This window comes from Symphodus melops, assembly GCF_947650265.1.
Source record: "Symphodus melops genome assembly, chromosome: 9".
In the NCBI taxonomy this organism is placed as follows: domain Eukaryota; kingdom Metazoa; phylum Chordata; class Actinopteri; order Labriformes; family Labridae; genus Symphodus; species Symphodus melops.
Window position 1 is genome coordinate 12,532,699 of NC_136699.1, and position 22,377 is coordinate 12,555,075.

The window sequence follows — 22,377 nt, forward strand, 5'->3', positions numbered from 1 at the left end:
TGAGGCCTATTCAGTTATCTACTAAAATTAAATTATGTTTTTAAAAATGTGAGTTATGTCATCTAAGACATAGACTATAAGAAAATCAACACGTTTATCAGTGAATGACTTTCGATAAAAATAATGTTTTATTTATATTTTATAGTCACACATCTTGTAATCTTCAGGGGCTAATTATACATACTGTAAAAATACTTAAGTTTGCCTTGACATGTATATCGCTTGCATCGTTTATTTTTTTAAAGATTCGTGAAATCCTTTAATTGAAACCTATTTCTAAGTAAAAAAAAAAAAACAGTTTGAAGATTGAGTGTAGAAGGAAACCTGATTGGAAATCCCGCCCCCCTGCGGATACAAATAGTATTGCTTTAAATAACAAATGAGTTTCTGTGTTTTGACCACATTTTCTCATGAATAGCACGTGACTTACTTATTCTGATGTATTTAGATGATGATATAATATTCCTTAGATTGTGTTACATTTACTTTTTTGTCAGCCGTAAAATGTTACTCTTGCTGTCTCTTCGCTTTGACTTTTCTCTGAAACTTTGAGTGTGTGAGTGAGTGAGTGAGTGTGGAGTTGGAGCCTGTCAGTGGAAGAGTAGTGACTTGAAAGTTTTCACTGAGTGTCAGTGTGTGAGCTCTGTGTGACAAAGCTGGCCCTGCCCTGTCTTCCAATAAGAGGGAAGGCCTCTGTGGTACTTCCCCGCCCACGAGGGGGGTGAGGCGGAGGACACAGAGAAGAGAGTTTCACTGAAGGCAGAAAATACTTTGATTTTCGTCTCGTTTTCTCGTAAAAAGCGCAGCCATGATCACGTCAAAACTTCCCATTGCTCTGTTTTTAAAACGTAAATGTTTTCCATCGAGTCCGACAGCCTTGTTTTAACTTTACTATGGATACGCTAAGGTGAAAGTAGGACTTGAAAACTTTTCCATACTCCGGTCCTCGGAGCGCAGCACAATGGACTCCAGACAGAGGAAGCGCTCCGGAGGAGGGAGGCTGTGGAGGCTCTGCTTCTATCTGGCGTGCGTCTCCTCTACGTCCGCTCAGCTCAGCTACTCTGTATCGGAGGAACTAAACCCAGGCTCCGTCGTTGGAAACATCGCGAAAGATTTGAGTCTCACTGCTCAGCGGATGGTTCAGAGGAGGTTACGGGTGGTCTCTGAATCCACAACGCAGTATTTTGAGGTAAAGGAAGCGACAGGCGACTTAGTTATTAAACAAAAAATTGACAGGGAGCAACTGTGTGAACTAAGTTCAACATGTTCACTACACCTTCAAATTGTTTTGGAGGATCCTTTAGATAGTCAGCGCGTTGTGGTGGACATTCTGGATGTGAACGATAATGCACCGCAGTTTTCAACAAGCAACATTTCTTTGGAGATATCCGAGGCGGCTGCGCCGGCCACAAGGTTTCGCCTGGAGAGCGCACACGACCCAGATGTTGGGACCAACTCGTTACGCACTTACCATCTTGCACCAAATGACTTTTTTATTTTGAATATGGAAACTAAAAGTGATGGCAGCAAGTTTCCGGAGCTGGTGGTGGATAAACATTTGGACAGGGAGACGCAGGCCTCGTTTCGCCTGTTGCTCACGGCTGTGGATGGGGGTCAGCCGGAGAAATCTGGCTCGACACTTTTGCTCATTAAGATTCTGGATGTAAATGACAATGCGCCAGTGTTTGATGAGCCGGTGAAGACTGTTAAGTTATTAGAAAATGTTGTACGGGGCACTTTAGTAACTAAACTGAACGCGTCAGACGCGGATTCGGGAAACAATGGAGAAATATCTTTCCTGTTTAGTAAATACACACCGGAACGCGTTCTCAACATTTTCCGTGTGGATTCTAAAAGTGGGGAGATTCGTGTAAAGGGGGACGTGGATTATGAAAAGGGTGTTAAATATCACATCACAGTGCAGGCCAGAGATGGTGGCTCACCTGCCATGGAGGGCTCCTGTAACGTCATAGTGGACATCATTGATGTGAATGACAACACACCAGAGGTAACACTGACGTCATTGACTAGTCCTATCAGGGAGGATTCAGCACCAGAAACTGTTATTGCCCTCATCAGTGCCCGGGACCTTGACTCTGGGTTGAATGGGAAGGTTACATTGTCAGTACAACCGGGTCTGCCATTCAAACTTAATTCAGCTTTTGGCATGCATTATAGCCTCATCACTGCTGGAAAACTGGACCGTGAGACTGTACCTGAGTACACAGTGGTCATCAAGGCCACTGATGCTGGATCCCCTCCCCTTTCATCACAAACTACCTTTGTTGTAAAGCTCTCTGATGTCAATGACAATGCCCCCACCTTCTCTCAGCCTTCATACTCTGTGGATGTGCCAGAGAACAATGCTCCCAGTGCCCCTATCGCTGCGGTTTTAGCCACTGATCCAGACCTGGGTGACAATGCTCGCGTCTCCTACTCCATCCTTTCAAGCATGGTCCAGGGTTCCCCCATCTCTTCCTACGTCTACATAAACCCAGAGAATGGCCATATCTACAGCATGCGCTCCCTGGATCATGAGCAACTCAATGCTTTCCGCATTGAGGTGCAGGCCCGGGATGCTGGGGTGCCCCCTCGGACAGCAAACGTCACTGTGCATGTGTTTGTGGTGGATGTGAATGACAATGCACCAGTGATTGTATACCCCTCCTACCCAAAAGACAAAAGATTAGAACTCACTGTGGCCCCATCAGCTGGCCCAGGGCATCTCATAAATAAACTTGTAGGGGTGGATGCAGACAGTGGGCACAATGCATTGCTATTGTACACCATTGCCCCTGGTCCAAATGCTGGCATGTTCCGTATTGGGGCACGCAGCGGTGAGCTACGTACAACACGCAAGTGGGCTGAGGAGGAAATAGGTTCAACATATGACATCATGATCATCATCCAAGACAATGGCAACCCAATTAAGTCCACCTCTGTGAACATTACAGTCACTGTGGATGAGAAGGGCTCCGCCATTGATGCTCCTGCTAGCCCTCGCCACACACCCTTCTACCACCGAACAGGGATGTCAGACATCACCCTGTATCTAATCATCTCTCTAGCTTGTGTGTCAGCTGTGTCCTTCATCACGTTTGCTGTCCTGATGGTACGCTGCCTGAAGCACCAAGACACGGGGCTGGGAGATTCTGACTGCTGCTGCTACGGACGCCACAGGTCCAGTCGCTACCATCAGAGACCCAGCAAGGATCTGCACCTGCAGCTCAATACTGATGGACCTATCCGCTACATGGAGGTGGTGGGAGGCCCCCAGGAGCCCCACACACGCACCTACAGGCCCTGCTACTCCACCCTATCCAGCCGGAGCGACTTTGTATTTATGAAGACACCCATGCTGAGTCAAAACAACACGCTCAACATGACACTCAGCAGGAAGCACCTCATGAACTCAGCTTGTGAGGTGAGGGATTAAGTGGAAGAGCAAGCATGGCATTGGTGGAATATGCACAAAACACGGGTGTTTAGAAATCCATATACAGGCTTGATAAATGCAACAAGTATCTCAGATAACCTTGTTCAAATGTAGTGTTAATGTTATGATGGTGTGTAACAGTAAAATTAATAAGTTGTAACTAGAAGTCTTCTTTCACATAGTGTTGCAGTTTTTCCTTTCAAAGCGTTGTTGTTTTTGCAGGATGCTGCTTTTCAGTGTTAGGATAAATATATCCGAGCTGTTTTGTCCTAATTCACAGTTCAGAGCTTAATATTTATTCTGGCCCTAAGATTTGGATTGTGTTACTATTTCTGACTACCAGAAACTATAGTGGCTGAAAGAAACTGCTAAAAAAAGAAGGAAATGAAGAGAGATTCATGCTGCAAGAACATTGATTGGTGGATAAGTGGATGAGTAAGAAAGGGAGAAACAGAAGAGGTTCTAACAGATGGAGGGGAGGAGACAAACATGAAAATTCGTCCTGCAGTTTTAGCAAAGGAAATGGCTGGAAGAAAGAAGATGGCAGAGTTAAAGAGAGATGTGGGGCAAAGGAGAGGAAACAGGCTGAGGAAACAAAATGGTGAGAGGAGTGGAGAGAAAGAGTCAAAGAGTAAAGCAGTAGCTGAAAAAAAAACAGGAATTCAAGGGGTCAGTGGCCTGACCTTTGTCTTCCTGTTGTCCTCTTAACTTTGTTGATTGGTTCCAGGACTCAGAACATCACATGAGGGAGGCTGTGCTGTGTGTTTTTAATTCAGAAAAGATATTTATTTTTCTCTGTTTGTGTTCATTAAATAAGAAAACTAAAAAAAAGCAAGCAAAATAATAATTACATGGCTGACACAATTGATTCACTCAAGAAAACTGAGTCAATGTAGGGGAGTTTTTGTCCTCTTCATTCATTCATTATTCATTCAATTTTTTTGGTAAATATTTCTTCCACAAACATCAGTATGGTTAACCTTTCGTCTGTTTAGTATCTAAAAGAGCCCTCATGCCTCTGTATTGCGTAGAAACTCTCTCTGTGTGCTGAATTAGGTTGTCCCTGAGGTCAGCAGGGCACCATCTGTCTCCCTGCTCTAGTGACACGTGTGCAATGAGGACAACAGAGGAATAGAAAGCAAGGGATGGATAAAGGGACAGGAAGGATGGCTTTACGCACGTGTACCACAGCGACAGACGGCACAGGCTATAAAGCCTTTCAGGCATCAGCCAGGAGTGTGGGTGTTTATGTGCTCGCAAGTGACGTTGTGTGTACAAAACATCATACAAGGAGTTCTCCAGTCGTGTGTAATTCTAGTAGGACTCTGGGGACTTTGTTCTGATTTTCAGTCAGTCCCCACTGGCCTTCATCATTGTGCGTTACCTGACAGACTGGACTTTTCCATATAATGATCTTAGTTTACTGGATTTGAAATTTGTAGGTTCACCATATTATTTCTTTAATATAGTTCTGCGTTGCCACTACTTACCATTCAAGAACAATGCAGGATACCTCTGTTGACAATTTGCTCTGAAATGTATACTGTGTGTGTGTGTGTGTGTGTGTGTGTGTCAGAGCAACAGAAGAGGCCACTTCCTCTTTTCTGACAGAGCACCAGATGCCTTCCAGCCACAGTGGGATAAAAGCTTTTAACACATATACAATTTGTTTCTGTGATAGGAAACTGAATCTTCCACAAAGAGCACCACACACTCTTCTATGTGTGCAGGATGTGTTTGCATGTGCCTTGTGGATCTTTCATTCCTGTCACAGAGAAAGAGATGAGATACCTTTTTTTCCCCCTGTTTAAAGCTGAAGAAATCCTTGTTCATCGTTACAGAGAAGATGTTAACCGGTAACCCAGTTTTTCAGACATGATGGATGAAGTCCAGATGTGCTCAAGTGCTTATCAGTCCGGCTTAAACCCTATGGTGTATCCAGTACTATTATGAGTGTCTATCTTAGCATGTAAGATAATAGTACTTCAACTTACTAATGTGTTGCTCTCGCTATGGAACTCAGTCTAGCTTAGTTCATCTCGTGAAGCCTCAAAGCTTAATGGTTGAATTTGTAGGTGTAAAGGAGGCAGGCTAATATTGTTTAAAGCAAAGAGTCTTTCTTTGAATGAGATTTAGGTCAACAGAACTGTAATCCCCTCATCCCTCTCTCTCCTTTGGCCTAGTCTTCATCTGTAGTCTATTTGACCCCTCTCTCTATAACCAACCTTGAAATTCAACTTGCACTTTGTAAACCACCATGTGCTTTTGAATATCTATTTTAAGGGATTAGCTTACCTCAGAGACTTTTTTTTTTATGAAAAAGGCTAAAAATTATTAAAGCTGAAGTCGGTGCGATTTAGATCATTTCATGCTGTTTGTTATTTACTTTCAGCCAAACTTTCCTTATTGAAGCACACAGCATGTACAGTATTTGAGGCTGAGAGCCACATATTTCAGCACAGAGTCAGTTACCCGCTATTCCACATGCCTACACCCTTGCAGTGGGATCTGACCTGGGAAATGACTAGTGTGTGTCTGTGAGTGTTGGTGTGGTAAGAGCGAGTCACACAGCTGGTATGCTGGGCCTCACTGTGGATGTTTGCCTCCAGTCGGTGCTGATCTTTTTGTCTCCCAACTAAAGCGGCCCACGCACATATAGTTGTCTCTGAGTCCATTTTTAGATAAATATCAACCACGCTCTGCTCTGTTAAGAGTTCAAATATGCCAACCTCCTGTCATGCATTGTGCTTTTATCTTGTGTGAAACCCTTGTGAGTGCTGCCCTTTCAGTTTGTTATGAGGAAACAACTGAGCAGACTTCTCTCAATCTGACTCTGGTTTCTTTTTCGGAGTGTTGAAGGCTTAAATGTTTGTGTTAAGTGACCACCAGGATGAAACTGACCTTTGTGTAGATTACTCTAAAATGGAATCCACTGGCAGTGTTTTTTTTATACTCAACACTTAAGTGAGTTAAAGGGTTGTTTAATAATCAATAATGTTGATTTCTATACAAGGTTCAGGCTTTGTTGGCAGGCAGCAAGCTGCATCTCATGTACGTGTTATCCTTCCCTCTCTGTCTCAGACTTTGTAGTTTCCTTCACTAGTCTTTAGTATAAAACAAACTGCGGCCATTTTTCTTGTTCCTTTGGGAAGACGTTTTTGTTTTTTATTGGAGGACACTTTCCACATTTCATTATTTCAACAACCTGACTTTGGTAAGACACCCTTCACTGGTGCATGTGTTCCTTATATCTAAATCTATCTCGGTCCATGATGGTTGTGTAAGTATTTTCTCTTTCTCTCGTCTCTCTTGCTTCTCTCCATCATTCCCTCGGGTAAAACAGCTCTTTTAATAATGCAGCACATCGTCCTGCCAGCCTCTCTCTCTCTCTCCAGGGAGCTCTTGTGTCGATTAGGCGGTAGAATCTGGAGCCAAGCCAGGGGTCTATTCACCGCATCACTGCACAACAAGAGAGGCTGAGAGAGGGGGAAAGAGCCAGAGAAATGGAAAAGACATGGTGGCATGTCTGGTGAGGTAGAGATGGACAAGAGTGCACTTGGCTTAGAACATATATAGAGAGAGAAGAAGGGACTTAGAGGCATAAGGGAGGCTTCATCACTGTGGATCCACAGTGGTAGTTTTGTCTCCTCAAAGTTGAATCAAAATGACAATTATTATATTCCAAGGACTATCTCTGCACTCTGCATCTATTTATTGATTTTAGAAGATATATTTCCTTTAAAAGAAGTATTATAAGTTTCAGGTTGTTTTGCCTGATGTGTCATATTAGGGAATATATTACTGACCTTTGTTTGTATATTTAGTCACTAAGATGCTCCCTTTAGGACAACACTCCTTTGGACATCTGATTTAGCTCTCTTCTATAAGCAGAGCCCCAGTTGTGTGTTTGTGCAAAGGTGAGTGTGTGTGTGTTCTTCTTTTGCAGTTTTTATGCTCCACTGCTTTGGAACGACAGGGATGCTTGAGCATACAGATATCTGTTGCCAGCTTTCAAATTATTTTGGAAAAAAAGGCTTCTACATCGCAGACATACATCACCCACATGAAACACACATTAGCCACAAACCAACGTCCCTTAAACACCCGAGACAGTCCCAGCTGTTGTTACAACGAAACAGAAAATTAATGTTCCATCTTGTTTTCTCTTCACAGCAAAAGCCCCCCAACAATGACTGGCGCTTCACGCAGGGACAGAGACCCGGACCTAGCGGGTGAGTAAACTGAGCAACACACAGACACGAGGCGAGTTCATCAGTAAGACAGATGGAGAGATGAAGGAGGAGAAATAACATGAGGAGGGGGATGGTAGCGATGTAACTGTAACTATAAGAAGTCGATGCCTGCATGACGCTGAATAAAAAGCGCAGATGACATCGAGACAAATCTGTTGTCCACATTTAAATTATGGTTGTTGATCCTTGACTGTGATCAGACTCCTAAATGAGCATCTCTGCCTGGTTTCAGGCTGCTTTATAAAATGGCTGCCGCAGCCTCCACTCCCCCTCCCCCCTCTGATCCTCTCCTCTCTGCGCTCTCTGAGTCTGTGCGCCATCACTCAGTACTACTGATGAGGGACGGGGACCACAGCTAAGTGGGGGGATGGGACAGTGTTTTTATCCTTCTCACTCTCTCTGCTTGGGAGAGATCGTACAGACGGGGTTGTTTTACGTTTCATCTTTAACACTACAGTGACTGGCCTATTAAAAGGCAAGAGATGACCTGTGTTTTTGTCATTCCAGTTGTGTGTCGTAGTGATTTTATGTTTTAATAGTATGATTGCTATGCTCATATTGTGTGGTATAAAATGGAGAATGGGCAGTTAGAGTTATCACAACAGCGATTGCACAACACATTCTGCGAGTCAAAGCTTCTCCCTAAAACATACCAGCTGAGGCAGAGAGGAAAATGTCAGACACACAAACACACTCCACTGCTGCAGCACATTTAGATTATGGATACACTGGATATTACTCATGTTAGTATTTTCTGCTGAGATCTAGAGCTGACTATCTTAGCATTTCACTCAAATTCACAATGATTCTGTTCAGACTGTATAACATGTTGTGTTTTTAGTCCCCACATGCCATACGGTACACACATACGATGGACGCCGAAGAGTGGGACAAGGTACAAACTTAGACATAGACGCTGTATGATCACTCCCTGTTCTTAGCAGCTGATCTGTGTTCAGAGGAACCTGGTCACAGATGAACTGAGAAGAGCAGAGAGTGGTGTGAGTCTTTTAGGTAGTGCACTGCAATTGAGTGCTGTGCTGTGTGTAGGTGTACCTAACCCATAGCTTCTGTTAGTCTCCCTAAAGGTTTGATGGGGTTTGTTGATCGATGTGCATAGGCCACAATGCCTGCTGTGGCGTAGACAGGATTGTTCAACTTTTGAGTTTGCGTGCAGTGTTTTGTAGATCTGTTCTTGCCTTGTTTGTGTGCTATCGCTTTACATAAAAGTCATAGTCTGGGAGCTCTTGTTCTCTCTTCTTGTACAAGACTGGCTTACCATACAGCGCTGCCTTCGATGTATGTCTGTGATGGTTGTAGCTCAACATCACCACATGTGGCTTTTCACGTGATTTATCTGCTCGATGACTGCAAACACAGGAAAATGAAGTCAGCTGTTTCTTGATCAATTCTTGTTTCCCTGTTAGTGATTCTGACGTTTCATAGTGAAGTAAAGAGCTCTTGTGTTAAACCCTCAAGGTTGACATCAGACAAATGTCAGCATGTGCACAGTTTGAAGTTTAAAGCACTGAACTGTGCAAAAGTCTGAGGTCACTACTAGCGTTGTTGTTTTAACACGTTTTAGTGACATGTATACTTATTAATCAGCATCTTTATTGTGATATCAGCAGAAAATAAAGTCAATATTCCACAGGCAATAGTCAGTGTTTAGTGCGGTCCCCTTTTCACATCTTCAATCTTTTGGGAGGAATGTTTTGTTGTCGTAAGAAATGTTTGAAGTAATCTTCTGGTACAGCAGGCTTCTTTCAGCTTTTCCCAGAGTTTCTGTTTAGATCTAGGCTGTTTTTATTTATTTCCCTGTCGAGGTGATACCAAACTGTCTCTATAATAATCTTTCCAAACTCTGTGGAGCTCAGTCCTTGACTGTCAGTGTGCAAGTATGCTTGGGTTCGTAGTCATACTGAGTCTGAATTAAAACCATTCCCAATCCTGACGCCTTCAAGAAAGAGTAGCATGATGAAGTACAGCAAGATTACTGAAACAACAAAGCTAATAGTGGCCTCAGACTTGTGCGCAGTACTGTGCATATGTAGATGTTCTCTGCAAAGCAACAAGGAGAACAGTCCCTGGAGATTAAACATGTCATGTAAGGTTGCAGCAGAAAATCTGATAATTTTGTCTAGCCAACAAAGCGCATCTCTCTAGACCACAGTTCACTATGTTGCCCACAGGAAGAGATAATCCTGACCACAGGAAGTGCTTAACACAACCAAGGGATGTGATAAGTACAGAGAAAGGCTAATTTAGCACAAATGAAGCGTTCTCTTTTATGTTTAGCGATGTCAAGTGGCGCAAAATGACTGTCTTTCCTTTTCTGCGTCTGCTCTGAGGCAGCCTGATTCTTGTTTGCTGCCTTACTTAGGACATAAATGTTTCTCTCCCTCAGTGTCTCTCAGGCACTAAACTGAAAACCACCTTCGAGATGTGGTTGTGAAATCTGCCCTTCATCAAATCTATCTTTTCCTTTTGTTATTAAAGTCATTTCTTACTCTTACCCTTGTGTCATTTACTCTCTTAAGTCGATAAGAGCAGAGTTTTTTTGTTTTTCTTTTCAAATGTTCAGGAGTGTTGTTCCTCGTACATACCATTCATTTAACACACTGGACCCTGATTCCTCTGTGACCTTTATTCGTGATGTGTGGCTGACTTTCCTTTAGAGCTGAAAAACTCCTCCTTTTTACCGATATCCCTGTATGCTAATCATCCTCAGGTTTAGTTTAACACCTGAAAATTTCGAATAAGCAAAAAAAACAATCCAGGTTGTTGAAAGAAAAGTTCAAGCTGTATATATTGTTTATGATCTATTCCTCCATGACTATTTTGAATAGCTTGATGGTTGAAATGCCATTGTTTTATCATGGAGATACCTAACTATAGTTTGATTAAATACTACGATTTTTAATTCAGAGATGGAAGTTTATTAGGATTCTGGCAACAAGAGAAGGGTTGGGATTAAAATGTGGTGATCTAGCTTTCAAACCTGGAGTCTGCTTTAGTTTGTCACAGGTGGGGGAATGGAAATGAGCATAATAGATCACAGGTCTGCTTTCTCCACACATGCAAATTACAGCCTTTAAATAAACACACCTTTGAAGGTGAAGTTTACCCAGATGAAAATGTTTAATGCTCACTAAGCTCTATGTGTGTGACTATACAGACAGCTATTTCCTTTAAAAGGGGGAATCATTAAATATTTACTGATATATGGTAGTCTTGCTCATGGCCAAATAGTGTTAGTGTTGAACAGTGTTTATTGTGTGTGAATGCTGAAAACCCGCTTTTGACTGTGTGTCTGTGTGCAGACAGATTTGTACATGCGTTAAAAAGAGTGTATTAGGAGGTGTGTGTTTGTTTAAGACACACCCTGTTTTGTAAACTATACATCCTCCTTGTTATCCCTGCTGCCTACAGGCTGTGTACTTCATCATCAGCTGCTTTGCCTCTACACCATAAACCACCAACTGTCAAACCAGTCAGCTAAACAAACACACACACACACACACACACACACACACACACTGGAGATGATGATGTACCAATTATTTACACTTGCTCTTTCCTCATTTCTGGCACAGGGCTACTGGAGGACCTGAGGTTGCTATGGGAACTGGCCCCTGGCCCCAGCCCCCAACTGAGGCTGAGCAGCTCCAGGCCCTGATGGCTGCAGCTAACGGTGAGTCCTATACCTCCTCAGCTTTTTTCCCTATCCTCTATCAATATATCTTCTCTTTCCAAATAACTTATTATCTCTTCACACACTTATCGAGTGTGCGTGGGCAGGGCTGGTCTATTTAGGTTCCTGTTTGGTTGGAGGGCAACAAGCCAGACTCGCTCATTGATGTAGTTCTCTGAGTCCACATTGATGTTTCCATGTCGTAGTTGTGTATCAAAAAAACATCCAGAATAGGCCTGTGGCCTGTGATATCTAGACAGTGGACTTTACTACCTGAACTTGGTCTTGTGAACCGCACAGTTTCTGTGTTGAAATCAATAACATGGCAGAGATGCATGTTTCCACTGTATACACTAATCACATGTAGGGTTCCATCATAAGCAGTGGACTATTGACTTGCAAGAAGAGTTATTAAGTATACAACCTCAAGTTTATTGAAACCAAAGAGTCCCATATTTTAGAACATCTCTACTATCCTCTGTCTGTTTTCTTGCAGGGAAACAGGAATTATTATATTGAGTCCTGAGCTATAGTTAATAACACTTATGTTCAATAGGGCCACTTGATTAAAAGAAAATTCAATGATCATGGGGGGACAAACTGTTTGTGATTTATTGCCAAATGGCTCTGGTCATTGTTTCCACTGTTTCGTAACCACTGAAACATTACATCTCCCTTTCTCTGCTCACACACAAACCCTCCCCCATCTTGGACACTGCACAGGACATGGTGTGATGTTTTTCCACCGTAGTAAACCGAGTGTCTAAGAGAGGAAAGGCTCTTTCCTACGAATAGTGGTGAAAACCTGCATGTGAGCCCAGATTTAGACAGAGTGATTATTTGGGGCTATCAGGAAGGAAAGAACAATTGGATCATGTGATTAATACTGAAGGTCAGCTCTCTTCTAAATGTAATATGTTAAAGCCCAACATGGGAGAAAAAACCTACTGTGAGGGCCGACGATGTATAAAAAGTTATGTTTCTTCATTTGTGTTTTGGCTCTTCGGAAACCAGTGCAGTAAGCATGGCAGCTTTTGTCTGCATATGTGTTTATATAAGCTGTGAGGAGCTACAAGATGGGGGAGGGAGCGTTTGTGTCTCTGGCCCTGCAATGCAGGGGCTGTAGGAGAATTATGTGAGGAGCAGCTACGTCATGCGCATGCACTGTCAGGGGGGAGTGATAGAAAACCAGAAACACAGAGTTTTATTCTGTGAACACTAAACAGGGACACTTTATGCAGCCAAATATTTTTTTACAGCTCTGGTTCCTCTTTTGTTCATACTTTGTCTGTTTGTCTAGTTCTAGCGTAGCTTACTACAACTTTGAGTTTTTTCATAAGCATCAACATTTGTGTCAATTAAATCTTTCTTCAACTCATCTCCTTGCTTCAAAGGAAGGTTTATCTGCTCTCCGATATGACCTCTTTCCATTTCACTACTTTAAAATAATACTGTCATACTAAAACTTTCAAATTCCTGTTGTCTAACAAGTTTCATCCCTCTCTCCTCTCCCTCCTCACCCGTTATTCCCCCACTCTGTCTATCTTCCCACCAGAAGTGAGTGAGGCTACAGCCACCCTGGGGCCCGGCACCATGGGCTTGAGCACCCGCTACAGCCCCCAGTTCACCCTGCAGCACGTGCCCGACTACCGTCAGAACGTCTACATCCCTGGCAGCACGGCCACCCTCACCTCCAATCCCCAGCAGCAGCAGGCCACGGCCCAGCAGGCCGCCCAGCAGGCGCTGCCACCGCCCCAGGTCTCAGCTCAGCCTGAGCCTCCCAAGGCCGCCCAGACCCCCGCCTCCAAAAAGAAGTCCACTAAGAAGGAGAAGAAGTAAAGCTGGACGGACAGACGCGTAGAAATGACAAACCCGGCCTGATCTGATGAGAAATTCAACCCCCCCATACCCTCCCATTAGGTATCTCTCTGTTCTGCTGTCAATCATGCTAACCATGGTCTAAATTATGACAGCAAATCCCCCCGACCACATGGACAATGTTGAAGGGTCTTTGAAAGAGTGTCTTGAAGAATTTGAATGTGCTGAAGGCTGTTACTGGTGGTGATTACCTGTGCTGTGCTAAAGGTTGTGTATTGCTCATGAAGTCTCTGTCTGTAGATAGTGTTGGCAGGGTATGGGGGGTTTTAATTATAATTTTTTTTTTGAGGCAAAATTAAATGAACTTGGACAAAGAGAATCAGTGTAAGAAACCTTGCTGGGATGCCAAGGCTATACGCAGTGATGTATTCAGAGAGGAAATGTTAGTGTCTTTCATGTTGGATTTGTTGTGCTCTTTCCCTGAGGTGGAAAGTCCGCTATTGTAAAGTACGCTATTTGCCACCAGTTAGATCACTATATAGGGTCAGCCTTGCAGGATCTTAAAGCATAAGTCCTGGAGATATAAGGCGGCTGTTAAACAGGTATTAAAACAATTGTCTGCATGCTCTTTAAGGTTTAAAACACTTATACTAGTATAGAGTTGCAAACTATGCATTGCAAAATCAAAGAGGAGGAAATCCTGAATCTGTAATCCTCTAATCGCGGGTCAATAAAATGCACATGTAGCATTTACTTGACACAAAATAAAACATACTTTTGTAAACGTAATTTAAGAAGAAAAAAAAAGTTTATTGCCCTGATATTTTTATGACCTGAGCATGCACCCAGAGGGAGGGCTGGCAGAGAGAGGGATGTCATGGCGTGTTGTCATGGAGTCCCGAGCTGTGCTTCCATGCAGGTGGTAAAGCAGCAGGGACCAGCTTCTAGTATAACAAGCTCCAGATGGGCACAAGCATGTCCTGCTGCCCTCCACCCTCCCTCCTCTCACCCAGATTGTGTCCTACCAACACTCACTGTCCAAATGAGAGCCAAACAAAGAAATGCACTGTCTGTATACTGTGGAGTAGATAGTAGGGTTAGTAATCACTTCAGTCTTACATGTGATAAAGGACTAGACACTCAAGTGTTTCCCCTCACTATCCTGAAGTGCTGAAGAAACTTCTTGATGTGACACAGTAACGTGATTTTCATTTGGGAGATAAAGATTTGATAGCATAGAGGAATTGTCAGTATAAGATTTAAAGTCTTTACTTTGCCGTCCATCAGAGACAACTACGTGAGAAAAAGGCAGCTTGCAGGCTGGGTCAGGCGGTCAGAGGGGGTTTGTTGAAGGGTAAACAGACTGAGGTTAAATCAACTGGAGGTGGGAAACAACTTTGGCTCTGCTTTACCCACTGAATGTACAGAGGAACCACTGGTGACAGCCCTTAAACCTTCTCTTATGCGCTGACCCAGGTAGAGGGCCACACAGCTGTTCCTGTTGGTGAGGAGAAACCACTCGAGAGCCCTCAGAAACATCCCTCCTCCATTTACATCAATGGGGAGTCCTCAGCCTGTCTACCCGTCACCTCCCCTCTTACTCTCTGCTCCTGTGAGGCTCTCCCCCACTGTAAATAAACACAAGTCCTGTCGATGGTATGAGCCAGTTTGTACAGTAGGGAACATGTCCAACATTTTCAAAATAAGAGTCCCTCTCCACAAGGCGTGGCTTACTACTGGAATGTGTTGCATTTTGTTTTTCAAAAAAAAATTAAGAAAACCACAGTTGGGAAAAAAAAAAACATTAAAACCTGAGATGTTCTTCAACAGTTTGTGTTGCAATGTAGTAACTAAGCACCATGAAAGCCAACTAACTCTTCAGTGTAAATAAAGAATTAAAGATAACTTTAGATAAGTAAACAAAGTGACACACGTAGACTAGTTAACTTGTGATATGTGTTGCGCATATTTTTGTGTTCATTTTCTCTCTATCTTTTATCACCCTCTAAAGAAAGAAAACAAAAAAAAATATGGAAATGTTTCTATCCTTCTGTAACCTCTTAATGTTCTTTTGCGGTGATTTTATCTTGTGCATTTGTGAAAGAATGCCTCTCATTCTCTTTCTGTCCATATGAACAAATGATTATAAATATTATATATGTGTAAGTCCGTCCGCTGCTGAATTAATACTACTCTATCCTGCTGTATTATCTTTCTTATCAAATGCTTAGCCCCCACGCTTTACCCCTGTGTTACTCTCTTATTTTTATGCTAATATTTATATTGCTGTTTTATTTTCTCTTGAACACTGACATTTCAAATAAAAACATTCTGAAATAATTTAAGATGTTTGTGTCTGCATGCTTTCTTCATTTAAACTTACACAGGCAGTTCCAGGTAACCTTTTGTATTATTTATAAAATGTTCATTTATAAGATTTTTCTTGTGAGAAGTATAAACCTTTAGCCCTTTCGGGGCCTATTTTTGTGTTTGTGACCCACATTCAGCAGGACTGTCGCTGTGCTTGTGTTTCCCAGTAAGCTATGAGATGCTCCATTTTAGGCGTTCTCCCTGGATATGCAGGAGATAATAAAACGAAGACAATATAGAGCAGGGGAAAAAGGTGTTTCATGTAATGTCTAAACCCAGATCTACATAGACTGTCTTGCCTTTTTCTTTTTTTGCACTGTTCCTTCGTCAAATAAGGAGAAGGATGTGGACACTTTATTATGACGATACTTTTGTTAAAATGATTCTTAATTACAAATATCAAATTTACCAATAAGAAAAGTGGACCTGAATTACTTGAATCAGAAATCTGGACGCCAACTGCATTAAGTATAAAGATTAAAAGACATTTTTTTTGCTGTAGGATTTTAAATTGTGCATTTTATAACATCTTTAATTTAAAAGATTGAAAGATTTCAGGTAGATTAGGATTGAAAGGCCTTTTCCTCACTGTGGTTAAAGTCTTTTTAAATACATGTAAGGGCACTGATTTAAAACAACTAGTTTAAGTGTCTGCCTTTTCTCCATACAGAAAACAGAATCATAAAAACACAATCATGAAAAATGTAGGAAATTAAACATACATAATTAAACATAAATATACATTCCTTGTTAAGTTTCTGCCTTCTCATCACAGTGGGTTTGCAGGTTCTGTATCTTTTCTTTCAGAGATCCTGGGGCCACTGCAGGGAACATGGCAGCCTACTCAGGCTCTTTGTGCCTTCCACAAGGTCTTACACAATAATGTGGGACCCTATAAATAGCCCACAAGACGTCACTGAGCAATACAAAAGGAGCAGGCTTTGGTTCTCTGCTGCAGATGTTGGGGGATGGAGGAATGGAGATGATGTTGGCTTGTGTCATGAATCAGGCGTGTCCTTGATTTTTTCAGCCCGACAGCTTGAAAATAATCAGATAAAACCGCAACACAGATTAAAAGCCCTTTTTAAAAAAAAAAAAAAAAAAAGAAAGCAAGAAGTTGTTTTTAAACAGATGTCATTTTTTCTGATTTAAATAATTTGTTCAAGACAAAATCCAATCATTTAACAATCACAAACACAACTAAATAAACATTTCAAAAATATAGATGAGACAATACGGTTATTTAAACAGCATCATTCCTTCCGAAAAAACTACAGATTCATACCCAAAATGGCCGGCTTCTCTCACCCTTCCCTTAATGTTTTATGCAGTTGCCACAGCGACTGTCAGCCCCAGCTCTGGATGCTTGTCCCTGCTCTACATATCTTCATCAGAGATCCATTATTATTATTTACTGTGGCTGGGGCCTGGCTGATCTGTATGACCTGCAGGAAAACAGACATATTCAGCCACTAGTCAAACCTTGAAACTCTTAGAGAGACATATGTAGGAAACATGGCAGAGCTGAGCAAAAGCGTTCACGCACAAACACACACACACATACCCGCACAGACAAATGAGTCCGAAAGCAACAGAGAGCTGCAGGATGAGCCACCATTTGAGAGTTTTTCAAACTTTGGGTAAAATAAAAGGAAATTCAAGAATTATTCATTTGTATACATAAAAGAGCAAAGCTTATAAGCAGCTTCAGAGTTACATAGCTGCTGTTTGTCACTCTGTGACTCACACTCCTGCTGTTCTCTCTGTCCCCACGTGTCATCCATTTCCCAGAGGGCAGCCCTAGTAGAATGGGGAGATTGTTCTTTTATTGCCCCTTTCAAGCACCCCAATCCTATCTCGCTTAATTAAGCACATTCCTACTTATTATAGGCACACAGGGATATACACAAAAGAGTGACACACACACAGTTACACACAGGCCACAAACCAGTGATGTATAGTAGCGTTGTCAAAAGAGGGGAAGTAGAAGCAGACTGGAACTCAACAATGCACTGCTTGTGTTCCTAATATCATTAGTCAGACAGCCTGGACACAGGAGACACTTACAGGCATCATCACATCCTGAGTATGACACATGAACATGTCAGAAGGCAAGTGGGCAACTCAGACACACTAGTAACCTGTGGTCAGTTATAAAGAAGCAAGCATTCAAGCACATTGACAAAATAAAAGTTTGGACAGAAAATGAAATCAAACAGAGCTGCTCCTTCACAGTGAAAGGAAACAAGCATCTGATTTCAGGCTGAGGATCTGAACATCTGAGGTCAGAGCAGGAAGTGACATAATTTTCTGCTTGTGGCGGGATCAGAAGTGAGTGTACGCGCCTTTTTTTCCTGTGTTTTTCCCTCCTTAACTAAGGAGTCCAACGAAAGGCAGGAACCTTCACCCTGATCCTCCCCCCTCTGACTTCCTCTCTTCTTCCTTCCATGCACCCCCTCTCCCCTCCTCCCTCCTTCCTTCCATGCTGCAGCTGTCTCTGTTCTGTGTGGGGTCAAACATGTTGGAGGACAGAGGACTGCTCTGTGGATATGAACACTGCAGGGATAAAGAGCAGCTTAGTGTGGACTTTACAGGGGAATAGATCTAGAATGAAATGTATATATTTTCTGTGTCACAGTGAAGTTAAGTAGGGCCTAAATCTGTCTGACACACTTAGTAAGGATAACTGAAAGTTTCAGAGACCCAGAAACAGACTGCAGTGCAGGCACAGATAGAAAGAGACTCTGCTGCTTTCTGGGTTGATGTTGCTTCTGAAAAATTTAGGGGGAGTGAAAGGAATGGAATGTTATTTTTTTTTTGCAGACTCAGCCAGCTTCAAAAATAAACCCCACCATCCTTCACAACAGCAAATATACTATTCACATAGGCAGTAAAATGACCACTTTCTTATACTGCATTCTCTGGCATTATTAGTCACACTCTCTGTGCTACATTTCCCATATTCCCTAAACATTTTTTCTGAAAGTCTGTTTTATTTCAGCACAGAGGAATGTGCCTATCAGACAGAACTGACAAGGGATCCAATGGTTCTAGAAAGAAATGCAGGCGGCCATTGAACAGGAGCATTGGAGCACTGGAGCCTGATCGTTGCTAAGGCTAACAGTAGCCTGATTTAAAGAGACACAGTAATGTGCTGGCTGCAGGCTCCACTAAATCACAGGGATGGAGCTGCAGCAATGTGGAAGAGGAACACAATGCTCCCCTTCAAAGCAGCAAATCCTTTTTTCTTGTCATATGAAAAGGCCCCTCTCTCCACTCTTTCTTTCCCTCTCTCGCCTCAACTCCTCTGCCAAAAGCTCTCGCGCCTGTTTTCTCAGCTGGGAGGATGGAAATCAGACAGAGGGGAGACAGGAATGAAGGGGGGGAGACAGAGTAAGGGATAGGGAGAGCTGAGTTAGCCATTTAGATTAGGAGTGACACCCTCAGGTTTAACTTCCTTGTTGTGACTTTGCTGATGAAAGATTGAAGGGAGAGATAATGAGAAGTAAAGTCCTCTCATGCTTGTATGTTGCATCAAGTGTCATGTTAACAGGTTACAAATAAAAGGTTAAAACAAAGCAGTAATGCATTTCCATTTCCAATATATGATGTGTGCATTAATTTGTGTTTTTAGGGGCTCAAAATCTTCCATCTGCTGCAGTGAGATTTGAGGGCATCTCCTGCCCCCGCCCCATCTCACAACTGCACAACACAGACACACACACACACACACACACACACACACACACACACACACACACACACACACACACACAAATACACAAACGATAACCCCAATCCCTCATCACAAACTGTACACCCCATAAGCCTTAAACCTCCCCCAATCCAGCAACCACACACTCCTGCAGCTACCACACCCCCTGCACAGACAGTGCAGAGTATCTAATCCATTTCCTTCACCACTATGGTTGTCATGGAAACGCAAAATTCCCCATCTGAGTGATGAGGAAAAGGGGAGCAAGCAGGGAATAGCAGAAGAGCAGATTTTTAAATATGCAAAGACGCAACAAAGAGGCCTTTAAGCATAAATCTGATTTCCCAACTGCTTCTTCAACACTGCATCTGTAGAAGTGTGTTTGTGTGTGTGTGTGTGTGTGTGTGTGTGTGTTAGCAACATTGCATGTGAAGGATGCTGTGCAGCATGTGTGAGATTTTAAACATGCCTGAGCAATAGTTGGAGAAATGTGTGCTGTGTGTGTGTTCTCAGAGGTTGGATACAGTCTGAATGTGCAGCGCCTCAGACATTCAGGCTCTGACACAGAGGCATGTCGACAGCTCAGCGCCATGGCGACAGGTGTTGCTGCGGAAATGGTGCAGCTGCTGCCTGGATATTTCAGGCTAATAAGCATGCAACATTAAGCTCTGTTCTCTGCTCAGCAAACTCCTCCTCTGTGTGTCCTGAACCAACATAACTCTGTCTGATTCTGGAGAGGGGAATCTTAAGGGTTGACATATTGGACAAGATATTTGTGATTGTGAAAATCTTTGAAAAAAAACAAGACTCATTTATCAGTACTCATCAACCGAAGAGGTAACCCCAATCGTCAACGAAGTAAAATACTCCTGTATGATTTTTGAAGTTTGGAGCTGGTGGACTCCCTTTAAAAGTTTAACAAAAAGACAGGAAGCATTTAGTAATGGTCATCCCTAAAACCTGCAATCCTGGCCAGCCCATTTTATCTACTAATGCATGTTACATTGTGGCTGTTTAAACAAAAAAATATATTTTCTTTTGATTAAGAAGTGAGCACTGAGAGATTAAGTGAATGTACCTCATCAGGACTGTGTGGTTGTTGTTGGTTCTTCTTTGGCCTCAAGTGTTATCTTCCTACACAAACACTGTTTTACAAAGTTGTGCCAAAGTCCATGAGACCAAAGAACAGATCAAGTAAAAATGGCTAAAAATATCTATTGCAAGTGGACTTGAGCTTGTATAATTCTTTTCATTAGCGCTTTTACACTGCAGGTTACACCTACCAATTCACACTCATTCACGTGCTGATGGCAGAGGCTGCTCGTTCCCACTCACACACATTCACACATGAAGCATTGGGGTTAAGGGTCTTGCCCAAGAATCTGGGGATTGAATCCCCAACCCTCTGGTTTACAGATGACTGACTCTACCAGCGGCTCAAAACTTGTATTGTCATGACTGACAAAAAGATTAACACACAAAAACACAACAAATAATTACTGGACCAAACATACATTCAATATGTTATATGAGGCAGTCATATATCTTTGAAACACCCGGGATCACCCTTATATGAAAAGGGACCATGGGAATATTTTAGGAGTGATAGCTCACATTCTGACAGCAGCCTGAGTGCCAGCAGTGTTTGTCTCATCTGCACAACAAGTACTTTGAGAAGGTGTTAAACCATCAACATTTACTCTCAAAACAAGATACACCAGAGATTTAAGGAAGTCCATAGAAGGTTACCAGCATTCTTGCATCACAAGGGCTCAACTTGAAAGCACAATATAAGGCACTATGGTTTGTGGAGTGCAGGGACACCCATTAAAACAAAGAGTTATTAGCCAGGAAGGATTCAAAACCTTTTTTTTTTTTTTTTTTTGACGCAGTGCAGTTACACTTCTCAAGACTATTCACAGTCTCATTTGGAAAATCCAAACGAATCATGACTAGCATGTTTGCATGAGTGTGTGTGTGTGTGTGTGTGTCAACAGCAGGCACAGGAAACGACTCTCCGAGAGGATTAATTAGAAAATACTGCAGGACGGTTTTGAGAAATGAAGAGGAGAAAAAAGGAGGAGGGGAAGAGAGAGGAAAAACAAGCTCCAGTGCCCCAATTTACTGCTCTCATGGCACGTCACCCACCCACCTTCCCTCCCTCAATCGCTGTGTCTTTGTTCTCCCTCTCATACACTGCTTGTCTGTCACCACATAAAACTCATTTAACAGGTCAAAATCTTTTTCATTCTTTTATATTCCTTACATCCTTTTCCTCATTTCTCTTTTGCTAACCTAGATAAGCAGACTCCTTCTGCCCTACATAAAATGGAGGTCTGTCAGTCTGCCTTTGTGACCCCGCCTTTCCTTTCCTCTCCTCCATCCCTCCATACACCCGTGCTCTCTTCCCCTCCTCTCCTCCTCTCCTCCTTCAGTGACCTCTCTCTTTTCCATCTGAGGCAGCAGAGAAGGTCCAGAGAGCAATTTGTATCATTCGCCTGTCTGTGTCCATAAAGCTCAAATATTCATGTCTGCTCCCTTCCATGCCGAGCAACAACAAATGATGTCGGCTGGCAACAGACTCCCAGTTTCCATGGCAACCTCCTCCATATTCTTCCCCTCCCCTCCTCACTCTGACTCAGTTAGGTTGGTAAAGAGGGGTGGTGGCAACATGTAGCAAAATGGGAAGACATGTTAGCATCACAGGGAGTAAGTAGATCACAAAAGGGGGGAGAATGAGGTGGAGGAGGAGAACTGCCAAAAGGGAGAAATATAAATAAAAAAACATATAGTAGATTCTGGGATTGTTTGATGAAAGACAGACATCAAACATGTATTTGTAAAAACAAGGAAAGACAAAGTGGAGTCTCCCCGTCCCCCTGCCCTCCCTGCCAGCTCTCCTCATCTCATGGTCTTCTCCTATGTTGCCTCTTTGTCCTCTCAGCCTGACACAGTGACTGTAAGCTGCTTACCATAATACAGCTTCACAATGGCTCTTAATGCTCCTCTTTTGCCCCCACCCACCCTGCCTGTCTGCAGAATGGATTGAAATGTGCTGCACTGGCCCCGTCCCTGGTTCCTCTCTGCAGTG

The 22,377-nt window shown here is 42.7% G+C and overlaps 1 protein-coding gene across 31 annotated transcripts in view; it reads left to right on the forward strand.

Moving 5' to 3' along the window:
* LOC306828998 (protocadherin gamma-A11-like) overlaps positions 1-15,546 on the forward strand; it is a gene marked incomplete at its 5' end in the record, with an annotated part of 180,141 nt that extends 164,595 nt beyond the window's left edge. For 16 of the 31 annotated variants that reach the window (XM_079351802.1, XM_079351782.1, XM_079351790.1 and 13 more), the window contains 4 exons: positions 7,610-7,668; positions 8,531-8,584; positions 11,286-11,383; positions 12,939-15,546. In XM_079351802.1, the coding sequence (XP_079207928.1) occupies positions 7,610-7,668; positions 8,531-8,584; positions 11,286-11,383; positions 12,939-13,222 (495 nt within the window). In that variant the 3' untranslated portion in view covers positions 13,223-15,546. Of the gene's footprint in view, positions 1-269; positions 3,425-7,609; positions 7,669-8,530; positions 8,585-11,285; positions 11,384-12,938 lie in introns of those variants that run through there. The other 15 variants (XM_079351806.1, XM_079351793.1, XM_079351805.1 and 12 more) reach the window with 5 other exon arrangements.
* Between the last annotated feature and the right edge of the window lie 6,831 nt (positions 15,547-22,377).